At 44.5% G+C, this 14,985-nt stretch overlaps 1 protein-coding gene across 2 annotated transcripts in view; it reads right to left on the bottom strand.

Annotated features, from left to right (window-relative positions):
* Positions 1 to 14,985, bottom strand: part of VMP1 (vacuole membrane protein 1) — a 74,595-nt gene that overhangs the window by 35,244 nt on the left and 24,366 nt on the right. For both annotated transcript variants that reach the window (XM_068154820.1, XM_068154821.1), the window contains exons 7-8: positions 8,727 to 8,894; positions 3,081 to 3,212 (exon numbers count right to left, since the gene is read on the bottom strand). In XM_068154820.1, the coding sequence (XP_068010921.1) occupies positions 3,081 to 3,212; positions 8,727 to 8,894 (300 nt within the window). The remainder of the gene's footprint in view (positions 1 to 3,080; positions 3,213 to 8,726; positions 8,895 to 14,985) is intronic.

Genomic DNA, 14,985 nt, shown 5'->3' with positions numbered 1-14,985 from the left:
TCTGCACACGTGTGTGCAGACATGAAACTGTACAAATCTATGCTTGCACTGTGTTATTACCAATGTGCTGCCCCAGCAGTAAGTAGTAGATTCACTTTCCCTAATTGAGAGGTTGGTTTGAAGGGCTACACTGAGAGATACTCCCTGTGGCTAAAAAGGGAGCTCTGATAAAAAACTCCTTTGCTATGGAATTCAACTGGAAGAGAGTTAACAGCAACTAAGATACTGTTTCAAACACTCCTAATTCTTAACTCCTGCTTTAAATATTAACAAATCAGATGGAGCTGCTCTGTTCCTATAGCATGCTGAGCTCTGCATTGTGTGGAGCTCTGAGAAAAGAGCCCTGCTTGTAAACCACACTCCTACTCCAGGGCAAAGTCACTCAATGTTAACAAGAGCAGCCACCAGGCAAGAGCAGCTCTGACGTTCCCTTTATGTAACTGGGACCAACTCCCTGGTGCACACGCAGGGAGAACACACAGAAAGGAGAAGTCGAGTGCTGCTTAAACACGAGGGGCTTTTTCTGAAGCATGCTAATGGAAAGTACAAGGCAGACTTACACACAGTCTGCTGGCTAATGAGTTTTCTCCAAACCTAGCTCAAGGAGACAGAAAATCCATCAGTAGACTCTTTAAAGCAAACACCACTCCACTCTGTGTAACTCTGGGGCACTAAACCTTCACACTGTTTAGTCCTTTTAGGTTGCTCTTTTTATTGTTGTTTTTTGAAGTGCCAAGCCAGCAAGCACATTCCCCCTGAACTGATCCTTCAGGCTGGGTATTTTATTCTTGGTCTATTCTCACCATAGAAGATCCTCATCTGTTTCTCCAAATGACCATTGTTTGTGAGAAACAGCAGCAAGAAGCCTTCTAAACAACACACACGCAGGCAAAAACGTCAAGCCATTTGGCTTTGCCTTGTAGGCACAGAGCAGCGCAGCAGAAGTAGAGGGGGGGAAGCTATTCTTTAAACTCTTAGCACACCCTTTTTCATGCCTCTCAAAAAGGCAGGATGAAGAGAGACCTTTCTGCTGAAAGAGGGCTCCTGTCATTTGACGTCAAAGGTCTGCAGTGGACTCGGTGGCATGAGACACTTGTCGCATCCCCTGTGTTTTCCTAAGCAGCGAAGCCTCCGCTTGGGAGCGAGTGGGAGAAGCCGCTGTAGGTAATAGGAATTGTAATTGAGCAGGCTAAAAATAGACATCATGACTGCTCGTGAACAGCAACTTCAGAAGCAGCAGTGATAAGCCCTGCTGAAGATGGGGATTTACTCAGGGTCATAGGAAAAGGCAGGCCCGTCTCCCACAGCCATCGAGCGAAAACACCACCGAAGCCAGCAGCCAAAAGGAAATCGCGTTAGCAAATGGAAAAAAGGGAGCTGTCAGTTTTATGAGAGCAATACAATTTAATCAGATTGTCAAAGCCTCATGTTAAAAGAGTTTTATAGAAACCAAACCACAAGTGGAGTTTCAAAAGAATTTTTTTTTCCTTTCTTTACCCCCTCCCCCCCCCCTTCTCCTTTGTTGTTTTTTTTTTTCCCCTCCTTTTCCTGGCCATCCATCCACAAAACAACATAAAACTTCAACCCCAACCCAACTGCCAAGAAAATAAAATCAACAGTCCTGCTAAGTAACACCATCGCTTTGCTTAATGAATTACACAATGCCATTTGATTGCTAGGGGCAGTCCATACAGCGCTGCCTGCCTCTTGGCCTGCCCTGACAAAATGCTCTCTAGCAAAAATTTCCTTCCCAAGAATCTTACTGTGCGTTCTGGAAACCAACCCTGGCTGCTCCCACAACTGTACACGCATATAATTTGCTGGGAGAGTAAACACAGATAGCATTTCAGCTCTCCAGTCATGTATTCAAACTGCTTGTATTTGGTTTTCTCTTTTTTTTTTCCCCCCTTTTAACCACCACTTGATTTTTTTATACAATTAAGGATTAGTTTGCAGAGTAAAAACTGATGACAGAGTAAAGAAACTAGGTGGGTTGGTTGCCTTTCTTTCCCCCCCCTCCCCTCACTGCATCTTTAAAGAAATAGAAGAATTTACTATTTATAACAGCAGGAAAAAAAACAACCTTGGAACTTTCTAGTAGAGGGAGGCTCTCAGAAAACACAGGGTTTACTGTTAGAATTACTAGATTGCACTCAGTATTTCCAGACAAACCACTTACTTTCATGGAAAAGCTTCATCCATTTTTCAAAGAGGAGGAAAAAAGAGTCAAAGTACATATTTACATCAAGAAAACACCCTGGCAGCACGGTCTGAAGACAGCAGTGCATGGTAAATAGCATCTGCTGGGTTTTTAATAGCAGTCTTATGACCCACTTCAACTTTAGTGGCAGACAACCCAGGGTAAGAAGGAAAATCATCAAAAAGAAATTCAGGGGTGAGGAGTTTGAAGAGAAAAAGGTTTAATTTCTTCCAAGGCCACCAATAAATATGTGAACAGGATGCAAACTCCTGAGCTGACTGAAAAAAACTATGATAATATCTGACACACAGCATCGGTTGCAAACTATGCTGTCACAAAAGCAGCATTTAATCTGTCGAGAGAATACATGATAAGAGCAACAAAAAGGGACTCAGAGCAGTTTGGTTGCATTTTCACATCAGGAAAAATATGTTTCCTCAGGCTGATGAATGGGTCATGCACTAGCCCCTGAGGGTGTTAGTGGCAAGGCATGCAAATGTCATCTGAAGGGGATGAGCTGACTTCAAATCCAGGAAGGCTTCAAATGCAGCTATAACAATGATTATGGAGCAGCACACCTCCTGTCACTGATCTGTTAGCCTACTTACTCCCTGCCTTTATTGTGCTGTTCTTAGAAGTCTAAATAAATGCAGTATTTCACTTTGGCTCCACTACTTCATGTGCTTCAACAAGCTGCATTCTTGTCCTCCCATCACCAGAGGTATCTCTCCCCAGCAGAGGATCTTCTTCCACCCCTGGGAAGTCCCTTGTGAACTCACACCAACTGATTTTTGGCCCATTCCCATTTCATTGCAATGGTTATTTACTCCTTCTAGTTGTTCTGTGTTTTATTAATTCTGTTGTTTTGCACTGTTCTTACTTGTGCAGTCTGTGCATGTTCCAGCATCTCCTCAAATTCCTGGTATTCCTCATCATCAGGTTCAGCACCAGAGAGTCGAGCCGCCCTCGCCATAAAGTATGGAGGCAGCTCTCCAATGGCTGTGCCAGCACCCTGGGAAAAGAATAATTCTGATTTATTTGTCTGTTTATTCTTCAATAGGAAACATGTGCTATGCAGAGTCTCTGTGGCCATTTCAAATGATTAGAACTGATGAGACCAGCTGCTTTGAGAAGTTTGCTCCTATCTAGCAGGTCAAATCTCTCCTGATTTCAAACATAAGGCTGCTCCTTTGAAACTCCACTTTCCCCCTTTCCCTCCTTTAGCAAACTGCAGCTCCTCTCACAGCACAGACTATCATGCTGCAAGTCAGTGGCTCCCAAGCTGTGATCTGCAAGGTCAAAACGATGTGATCTGTGCATCCCTGGGGCCCTGCCGAGTGGCACACTGCCCAGCTCTGGCAGAGCTCCGCAGCCAGTGGCCAGCTGCCCTGCTGCGGTGGGGAGGCTGGAGCTTGTTGCCGGGCTGCAGCCGGAGAGCTGGCCAGGCCGGGGGCCCTGCTAACCCACACGATCCCTGACTCAGCACACTGCTGCCATCTCACCCCACCACATGATGCCAGACACATTTGCCAGCATGTGACAGCCCGTGCTCCTGAGCAGCCTTCAGAATAATCTGGGAACTCCTCCCCGGTGCCGTCATGTAGTTTACTTGTTCAGTCATGAGACTCTGGGCAAGTGTTTATTAGAAAACAGGCTCAAGTGTTACTGCAGCTATGAGCGAGGAAAATGAGGTTAAGCAAAGCTTGATCTTGAGTTTTCTCTCTCCTTTGGATGGAATAAAGAAAGCCAAGAGAAGCCAAGATGAAAGCACGGTTGCTTTCTCGCCACAGGAAAATTATATTTGTTTTCTCAGGACATCAAATGACTCATTTCAGACTTGTGGGTAAATGCAACTTCAGCTTAACCAAGGGGAAAAAAGAAAAGAGACAGCTAAGATTGAACATATGGATAAACAGAGGCTAATGAAACAGGAACTTGGACTAAAGTCAGAATGGTTTAAATATAGGACAGGTAACAGCACAATAGTTGGGCACCACACTGGAAAAGTCCTACGGCTCAGGGACATGCAGATGGCTTTTCTCTCCTAGGGTCAGCACTGAGCAACAAATGCTCTTCTATGCCTTTGAAGCAGTGTGAAAGCTTTTCAGTTTCCTTTGTTCCTGCTCTATATGCAGCTGCAAGCAAGGGAGAATTCCAGCTGCTGTGGATATTCCAAATCAACAGGTTGTGGTTTTAAATACCTCTGCTCTTACCCATACTGCTAAATGTCTGGGTTGAGGCATAGTAAGTGCACAGCCTCATATGTTTATGCCTTTGTTTTCCACAGAAGAAAAATTTCAAGGAGTGCAACAAGCTGAACTTCATTAATCTGCCTGTTTCTGGCAGGAGGGAAGATAAGCCTGAAAACAGTAGCAACAGCGTTCAGAAAAATTAACTTGAGGTTATGTTCTCAGGGTGATGCAACAACAAAAAGTCACATTGCCTCTCCTAGCTCTGCCAATTTGCCTTGGCTTCATTTTGTTAAGGGAGGAAGAGGTTTGGATGCATGTACTGGACATGAACTTTCTTTAAATTGGATAAGTCACATGCTCATTATTACAAAACATTTCAGAAGTGCAACAACAACAACCACCACACACACACACAAAAAAGCAATCATATGATTTCATGTCTGCTGGAGATAGGTTGCTTAAGTGCATTTAAAAAAAGCAGCACAGCAATTAAAGGGTCCAAAGCAGTAAGTATTTAACTTTTTAAGGGGAATATTAGCCACCCATTTTCACCATTTCAGTGCCAGTTTTACATGGAAATTCCTTGGACTAACAGCAAATTGGAAAGGCAAATGCTAATCAAAATTCCTTCAGACAAATACATTGAAGAAAAGGAAAATGGGCAAATTGCTCCACTAGAAAGAGTCTTTTAAACAGATTTCATCCTGGTCAGGATACAGGCTGCCTGTTCTCCTAATCCTGAGCAATTAAACATTTTTATTCTTTCCCCTTATTTCTTGTAAAAAACAAAAACCCCCAAGCTTCCCTCTCCCCCCCCCAAAATAGAAGGAAAAACAGAAAAAAAGCTGGAACACATTAAAAATGAAGGACACTATTGAATTCCTGGTCCCTGTGGGACAGAAGGCTGTGAAAACTGGCATACACCTAGCAGATTGTTTCTGAGAGTCCTTCTGCAGGCCAGGACTGGTGGAGCCAACTTTTATAGTGATTGGTTAATGAAGAAGAAAAAAAACCCAAGCCATCATTTTAATTTCACTTAATAACTTCTTAGATACAGTGATATTTAATCCTCCTAGCACTATCAACACAAATGGCTATCACTGACCCCCAGGGGACCAGCAGTGATTTTAATCTCTGGAAAAACCTGTACCTGGTTTAAGTTGGCTTTTGTGATCTGAATCAAATCCCTTGTGCAGATAAATCCCCACATTCAAACCTCCCAGGATCCTTAGTCTGGGTAGCTCTAGAGTCAGAGGTCTGCGAAGTCCCCGCTGGGACTGACCTGCTTTCATTTCACATGAAAACTTACATTGCACCACCCTCCTCTCTGCCTCCAACTCATCAAAATGATGTCACTTTGGAGCCTTTCAACATCATTTGACTTTACAAGCCTAAAGGAAACAGGCTGAGGGTGGTGTTATACCTGTTCCACACAGGGCTCCATGTCCTGCATTAGGAGCACATTGGAATGGAATGGAATAGAATAAACCAGGTTGGAAGAGACTTCAGATCACTGAGTCCAACCTATCATCCAACACTACCTAATCTGTGTATATCCAATGTTTCCTTTTCTTCTGCATGTATCCACTATTTATCACAACTTCAGCTTTTAAACCTAATTAGAAGTTGCTGCTTCCAATAAAGGAAAAAAAGGTCTGTGAGTTCATTTGCTCAAAGCCAGGTGAGGAATTTCAGTTTGAAAGTAGAAAACAAAAGGAAAGCTTTGTATTTTTCATTTTCTAAGAGTTTGATTTGCAAAAATCAGCCCATTCACCTTCTAGAAGTCACTGTAGCTTGCCTGTGAAGTGGACACTTGGTTTACCAGTGGCAGAATCAAAAGTAAGTTTCTTCAACAGCTTCCATAAAAAGTGAACTGGAATTAGGACAAAAGAAACACACTGCAAGGAGCAGCAGCAATTGCCAACTTGATTTGGCTTACAGGAAATTAGCAAGCAATGTTTATGTACTCATGAAACATTCCAAGAAAGCATAACATTACACTAGACACCAGTGGTTGACAGAGGATGCTCCCGAGGGAAAAGCAAGTGGAGCCAGAGTTCAGTGAAAAGGTACATGACAGAAAATGGGGAGGCAAAAAGAAAGGAGCAGGGTAAGAGAGGGAGACAAATGTTCTAGCTCAGTCCTGTTCCTTTCTCCTTTCCCTTGCATGAACCACAAACTGCATCTCAAATGAGAGGCTGAAGGTACCAATTGTTCTCCCTCACAGCTTCTCAGAAGGATCCAAGCTTTCAACGCTTGCAGCTCTATTAACTCATTTCTGAACCATTTCATTCTCATCCTAGCTCAGTCGTTTTGCATGCTGAAGATTAAGCAATGGATGTTTACTCTGAGCTCCATTTCTATTTTGCAACCCTAGAAACCTAATTGTAAATGCCATTTTTATTACTCTAGTCTGCATTAAACAAACATAAGCACAGGGGAAAAGGAAGAAAATAAAGAGAAATCTTAAATTTATGGCCTTGGAAGTACTTGCAGTTTTAGTTATTTATCAAGCACTCAGGCAGTTCTGCCCTCTAATGAGAAAGAGGGAAATTTAAGATGTACTTTGTTTCCTCAGAGGGCTGTGTCTCCTCTTTTTCTGTTACTTTTCTGCCTCTGGTACTGCTGCACCTCACTTGAAGTCTTTAAACATTGCTTCAGTCTTTAATGTGTACAAACTAACTGAGTTTTCTGTGAGTAACCCAGCTGCTGATAATTTTAAAAGCCCTAGTGACTAAACTTATCTCAAAACAACCTCCCATATCATCAGAAGGAATACAAGGGCAGACATCAGACACTCTGTATTTTCAGGACTGTCTGGCTACAGTTACATAGAATAAACCAGGTTGGAAGAGACCTTCAAGATCATGGTGTCCAACCTATCAACCAATCCAACCCACCTAAACAACTAACCCATGGCACCAAGCACCCCATCAAGTCTCCTCCTGAACACCTCCAGTGATGGTGACTCCACCACGTCCCCGGGCAACCCATTCCAATGAGCAATCACTCTCTCTGTATAGAACTTCTTCCTAACATCCAACCTGAACATCCCCTGGCAAGACTGTGTCCTCTTGTTCTGGTGCTGGCTGCCTGGGAGAAGAGACCAACATCTGCCTGTCTACAACCTCCCTTCAGGTAGTTGTAGAGAGCAATAAGGTCACCCCTGAGTCTTCTCCTCTCCAGGCTAAGTAACCCCAGCTCCCTCAGTCTCTCCTCGTGGGGCTTGTGTTCCAAACCCCTCACCAACTTCGTTGTCCTTCTCTGGACTCGTTCCAGCAAGTCAACCTCCTTCCTAAACTGAGGGGCCCAGAACTGGACACAGTACTCGAGATGCGACCTAACCAGTGCAGTGTACAGAGGCAGAATGACCTCCCTGCTCCTGCTGGCCACACTGTTCCTGATGCAGGCCAGGATGCCATTGACCCTCTTGGCTGCCTGGGCACACTCTCTCCATTTGAATTGGGTAACCAGGAATTTAATAATTCAATCATTACAAGCCAGGAGTAAAATAAAGTTAATAACTTGGCATGCAGTTCACAGTAGCTGCATCTGTGTAAACTGCAAGGCAAAATAATCTACACATAATGAGAAAAGCATCTGAGCTGACCAAGATCCTTCAAAAAAATCAAACTTCTATAAAAAGCTACAGAAGGGGGGGGGAGGGGGGAAAAAAGAAGGAAAATGGAAAGGAAGTTCCAGTGACAACATTTCCTAAGACCCTGATTCAATTAAAAGCTAACCTGCTTTTCCTGTTTGAAGGGAAAAGTTTGCCATGCTGGAAACAGGCAGAGCAACAGAAACAAAATGCATTAAAATGTGCAGCTTAGCACTCCCTTATTTAATCCAATTTATTGAGGCAACCCAGAAAAACATCTCAGCTATGCTATGAGGGTTTGAGTCCTCATATAAGTAACTGCAACTTCACTCATCACAGGCTCAAAATCTTTGCAATTATTTCTTCCTTAACTGCATGCAGGGTAAGACCTGACAGCTGCAAGATCATCTGGGATGCTGGTACCCTTCCTGAAACTTTACCTTGTACAACAGCAGCTTTGGAGTACTTGAGTGTTTTCTGCTGGCATTTAGAAAAGGAATCGACACTGCAGCTGGTAAAAAGATAGCCCATTAATAGCCTATTATTTCTCTTTAAAGGACATGAAGATTTTCCAGGGCTAGGAGGCTGCTCAGGAAGGCACTAAACAAATACACAGGTTGCTCTTGGCAGTGGAAGCCATCGTCACTTTGCTGATTCAGGAGCATTTCTGTATTGCTGGGCACAGAAATTAAGTGCCCAAATGAAAACTGCTTGAGTTGTATAAACCAAACCTTACCCACATGCAGGCCTCCAGCCTGACTTTTGAGATGATAGCCCATAAAGAGATGGAGCCTTCAGCTGTCTCCTCATCAGGGCAGATAATTTGATCCGGGTAAGGAGGCTCGGGAAAATTAACCGAGTTACATTCATAAGCAGCAAGGGTAACTGATGCTATGTGTGGACCCTGAAAAAAAACAAACCACAGTTAATTTCAAATGCATTTTTTGTTAGTTATAATAGAAGATTACATTAACCCCCCCCATTTATCCCTGATGCAAGGAGCTGGGCTGAAATGCAGTGCATCTCGCTTTGGCCGTTAACGATGTTACATATTAATGATGTTACATTTTAGGCTGGAGGTTAGGAGGAAGTTTTACACAGAGAGAGTGATTGCCCACTGGAATGGGCTGCCCAAGGAGGTGGTGGAGTCACCATCACTGGAGGTGTTCAGGAGGAGACTTGGAGATAGGGTGCTTGGTTGCATGGTTTAGTTGGTTGGGTGGTGTTGGATGATAGGTTGGACTCGATGATCTTGAAGGTCTCTTCCAACCTGGGCTGGTCTATTCTATTCTATATCTAATGCTGGGGTTTGAGGGGGTTTAGACCACCTGAAGTGCAATGTTGAGCTAATAATGCTCTAAATAAATAACTAGGGAGAGGGAGAAAGGAGGGGGGGAAGAGGAGAGGGAGAAAGGAGGGGGGGAAGAGGAGAGGGAGAAAGGAGGGGGGGAAGAGGAGAGGGAGAAAGGAGGGGGGGAAGAGGAGAGGGAGAAAGGAGGGGGGGAAGAGGAGAGGGAGAAAGGAGGGGGGGAAGAGGAGAGGGAGAAAGGAGGGGGGGAAGAGGAGAGGGAGAAAGGAGGGGGGGGAAGAGGAGAGGGAGAAAGGAGGGGGGGAAGAGGAGAGGGAGAAAGGAGGGGGGGAAGAGGAGAGGGAGAAAGGAGGGGGGGAAGAGGAGAGGGAGAAAGGAGGGGGGGAAGAGGAGAGGGAGAAAGGAGGGGGGAAGCTGGCCTACAGCTTTATTAGAGCAGGTGCTTTCCCTATGGTTGCTTTTAGAGGCTGGAGGCATTAACATTCTACATTAATTTTTCTATTTTTTTTAATGACTGGGACTTTATGTCATCCTACAACAAACCTTCTTAACTCCTAGATCTTTCTCCAAACCCCAGCTGCTTAATTTGTGTCAGTTTTTCTGTGCATAGAAGGAAGTGCCCTTACTGCTGTTTGCCACAAATGGTTTGGAATAGATTTCAAAACTGAAATACTACTGACAAAAAAATGCCAAATAACTGAATTGCTTCTAGCCTCCATCTCACACTGAAGGATTTATTTTTTTTTCAGACAGATCTCCAACTAAAACCAGCACCAAAAAAAAATAATAACAATTACAAATAAAAGAAATCTCTTCAAGAACTGAACTGCTACACACTTGGAAAACCTGGAAGAATTGCCATTATTTTAACACAAAAGAAGTGAGGAGCAATTCAAGTGGTCCACGGTCTGAACACCACAAGTTGTAGCTGAAGAAAAAGAAATCCTTTAGCAAAAGGTCAAAGAAACATTGGGGAAGAAGGAAGAGTGGGGAAGCACTGAGTTAATTTGAAGTCTTTGCACCAAGTCGCAGCATTAAATAAGTTGGGAGGTTTGCTTCACGTGCAGAACAAACGACACAGCTCCCGCTGTTAATTATTTGATGGGTTTTGAGGTCACATCGGGAAACAGATCATCATCAACTTTCTTCTACGTTGTCTCCTTTAAATGAGTCGTGTTTTACTGGACCAATAAGGGAGCTTGATAGCCTCCCCCCCACCCCCAAATCAAAGCTGAATTTATTACAGGATAACGAGGGGAAAATGGGACAGACCTCAGCGCTGCCATTCCCCTGCACAAGGCTTCCACAGCTCGCTTTGAAATGCAGGAGCCAGAGATACATTCAGAGGAGCCCGAAGGCATCATTTGCACATCAAAAGGTGAAATTCCACAGCAGGTCTCACACAAAAGGTGAAGCTTTTTCTAGACTAGCTGGGAAGATTTGAGTTGGGTTCACTCACATCAACGTATCAGGTCCCACTGAAGAGACCGGAGCGCTGGGCTTGGGCAATCGCATCGATACTGTCCGGGTTTTAGTGGCAGCGAAACAGGAATGTTGAACACAAATATCAGTTCCATTTTTCTGTGACAGCTGGGCCCACTGTTGCCATATGTAAACGACTTGCAATAAAACTATCTCCTGGCATGCAATCGGTAAAAGACAAGCTGCTCTGATACCAAGCAAATCCTTTTATTTATTCCTTGTTACTTTACAGGGGACTAACTCAGAGTTGTTTGGCATGCTCTGGATCGTACAAATACAGAGATGCAGCCTGCTGGGATGAGAAACGAGGCACAGGCTCACCAAAACAACAACAAAAAAAGAAGTTCATTGAAGTAAAACTGGAGAAGAGAGGATCCAGCAATTGATGCACAAGAGTGATTATGTCAGGGAAGAGAGAACAAAGACTGGCTGAATGAACCAATGACTAATAATGTGACTTGGTGACTCTGCTATGGGCTCTGACGGCAATGAACTCCTATTTGGTACTTGCAGCAAGATCATCCCTGTCCCCAGCAGCTTCCTACCTAAACAAACAGCCTGTTGCTATTTTACTCATCGAGGAGAGATGCAGAGGGAACCAAAGCTTTCCTAAAATTGTAAATGATGTTTATGTCAAACCTGGAACCTCTTTTTCCACCATATCCTGGAACTCAGGGAATTTACAGATAGCGCTGGGTTGGAAGGGACACCCAAAGGTCATCTTGTCCAACCTGCCTGCACTCAGCAGGGACACCTTCAACTAGGTCAGGCTGCCCAGGGCCACACCAAGCCCGATCTTGAATGTCTCCATGGACAGGGCCTCAAACACATCCCTGGGCAGCCTATTCCATATTTTAACCCCTCTCATTGTGCAAAACTTCCTCTTCATGTCCAACCTAAACCTCCCCATCTCCAGTTTCCAACCTAAACCTCCCCATCTCCAGTTTCAGACCACTGCCCCTCACCCTGTCACTACAAGCCTTTCCAAACAGTCCGTCCCCAGGCTTCCTGTAGGTCCCCTTTAGATATGTTGCTCTGAGGACTCCTGGCAGCCTTTTCCTTTCCAGACTGAAGAGCCCAAATTCTTCCAGCCTGTCTTTGTAGGAGAGGTGCTCCAGCCCTCTGAACATCTTTGTCTCTCTCCTCTGGACCCACTCCAGTGAGTCCATGTCTCCTTTGTGTTGGAAGCCCCAGAACTGGAAACAGTACTCCAGGTGAGGTCTCACTCCTGATAACTACCTTAGGTCAATAAGGGTCTCAAGCCACCTTCCTTAAACAAATGGTTTTCACCTGCAGAAAGTTCTCTTGAACAGCAAATTTGCATGGAGGAAATCCCCACGTACTTGAGTTGTAAATGACCATTTCCTACGTTCCCTTGAGAGTAAGGGTAAGGAGGTTGCTGAGGTGGTGAGATCCGGAGTGTGAATCAAGAAGTGTGGTTTTCAGTTCCACAAAATTGGGAAGACACCACACTACTACAGTGTAACTACAGCCAGCTGCAATGGGAGACTGTTACTCTCAATTTTATAACAGCAAGAGACAAATTCAATTGCTACTACAGCAAGGCTCCCCCAACACCCTTGCAAGGTCTCAGTTACCAGCATTTCTTCTCCAGCTGCACACAGCACAAAAGCAAAGACACAATGCCTAACTAATGCAGGCTGCTGCATCAGCTTCTTGCCACAAGCAGCTTCTCTCCACAGAGCTGCCATCCTTGAAAGCCCTGCTGTATGAAAAAGATGGGGACAGGCTGGAAAGTGTCCAGAAAAGGGTCATGAGAATGATCAGAGGAGTGCAAGAGGTGCAACATGAGAGGAGGCTGAGAGACCTGGGTTTGTTCAGCTTTGAGAAGGCTTAGGGGAGACCTTATTAGCATGGACCAGCACAGAAAAGGTGGCTACCAGGAAGATGGAGACTCCCTTTTTACAAGCAGTCCCATGGGAAAGACAAGAGGTGATGGGGACAAGTTACTGCTGGGGAGATTCTGACTGGAATCCAGAAGAAAATGTTTCCATATGGGAACAATCAGATGTTGGAATCATCTCCCAAGGGAAGCAGAGGATTCCCCTACACTGGACAGGTTTAGGACTCAGCTTGCCAAGGCACTGGGCCATCTCATTTCACCTACACTGTCACCTAGGAAGGTTGGACCAGATGATCCTTGGGGTCCCTTCCAACCTGGCACTCTGTGACATGGCTTAACAGTCTCAAAACTTTGCCTCCTGTTCCAAAAGCTCTCCCAGTCTCAACAAACATGTGCAAAAGGAACAATTTTACAAGTAACCAATGGAAAAAAAGGCATTTCACAAAGCAGCTGTAAACTGCCACAAGCCACCTGAAGTCTACACCAGTTGAACACAATTCTTCCACTGCAACGTTAACAATTCTATAATGGAAAAAAAGAGTTGGAGTTATGGAACCCACAGAAGCCACATTTTAACTGGAATAAGAAATAAAGCATAAATGGTTCATTTAGAGTGATGAAGTGTGGAGCACTGGAGCTCAGAGGGAGCCAAAGGAAAGCAGAACAATCCTGTGTCCTCCCCGGGCAGCAGAGCCCAGCTGTCCTGCGAGTCAAACGGACAACGGCTTGCAGCTTGGCAGGCTTCGTGCAACATCTCCGACATCTGCTTTTGTTCTAGCTCAGCTCGGAAAGCTTACACAGAGCATTAGACTTTCACAAAGCCCTGGTTACCAAGCACCTCAAAACAATGGTTGGCTAAACAGGACCATGGTTGCAGGGAGGGTGGGGGGTAGGAAGAGTCGCTGGATGTTTCATAAGAGAGGTGCCATTTTGCTTGGTGTTTAGCAACAGCGAGGGGTTAACTCTCGGTGGAAGAGGGAACCCACTTCAAATGGGCTTTAGGTGGCACCCTTGGAAAGTCCCAGTCCATATCCACTCAGATGTTTCCTCTATACTCCTCCCTGTGCCAAAAGGATTCATTCTCATACAGTTTTTTAATCCTCTTCACAAATAATACCTCCTCCACCCTCTCTCTCCTCCTCTGCGTGGGGCCCCAGTAAATGCTCAAGAGTGTTCTGCCTCTCTGCAACAGCTCAGTGTATTTCAACACGTCAGGAAACCCTCTGAGATACCTCCTCTGACTAACTACAGCCCTACCTTTGAGGAGGACATTTGCAAAACTACTTCAAATCTTGCCATAGCAGCCAACAAACACTCAACCCATGAGACTTAGTAGACACCCTGCTTGCCAAACCAGGACAGAGTCGCTGAAATTCACGGCATGTAAGATCCTGAACACCAACTCTCTTCCCCTCACCCTTGTTCCAATGGTTTTGTTCTTCCCTCCACCCCCCTCCTCCCCCTTCTTTCTTTCTTTTAAATTGCAGGAGGCACTAACAAGGGCTAACAGAGAAAAAAACTGGAGAAACATTCTGCTGACTCGGGTGACAAGCATTTGCTTGCCACTGCTGACGACCAGAAGGAGCCTGTGGTTAGGTTGGAATGTGATTTGTTAGAAATATCTCTACAATTTACAAATCAAGCAAGACAAGATCTGCTCATCAAGACCAACTCAACATAAATCTATACTTTTTTTTTCCTTTCTTCCCTTTTCTTTTTATTTTAGCATTAGTAATTTAGGGGAGTTTGGAAATCCCTATCTACCCAACCCTAGTGTCTCCTAGAAGGTAACCTCAAACTCTTGAACTCAGAGGCCTTCAGGGAAGTTTTAGTTCAGTGATTGAATGCACCCAAGTTAGACACTGCTGATCCTTAGAAAGAAGTTGCTTTAAATGCTGTATTATGAAATGTCTACAAAGTACAATCTTTTATCTACAAATTATGCTGGGAAATGCATCAGTGCAAGCAGAAAGAGATGGCAGCCACATGGGGGAAAAGCCATAAAACTCAAGAAGTAGAAATCCTTAACAAGATGCTGATATGTATGATTCTTACCACAGAGAAATCTTTACCATAAGGGAGAAGTGACTGAATATCCAATTAAAAATGAATCATCTCTTCCCATTATTAATCACTCTGTGCATCCAGTCTGTGAATGCAATGAAAGCCCCAAACAAACTCCATATCAAGTGTTGGTTTCTCACATCCCCCCCCTTCACAGAACAGTCACCCCACCAAAGTGAGACGAGCCCAAGAACAACCACAGCTAATTTTAACCTTTTGCTTTAAGGGGAAGGTACAATTTTAGGCTGGCTTTAATTTAGAAACATTTCACACAGG

The sequence above is a fragment of the Melanerpes formicivorus genome, unplaced genomic scaffold, assembly GCF_026170545.1.
Source record: "Melanerpes formicivorus ecotype bairdi unplaced genomic scaffold, bMelFor1.0.p_v2 SCAF_29, whole genome shotgun sequence".
NCBI classification, from domain to species: Eukaryota; Metazoa; Chordata; class Aves; order Piciformes; family Picidae; genus Melanerpes; species Melanerpes formicivorus.
This window is presented reverse-complemented; position numbering and strand designations above follow the sequence as displayed.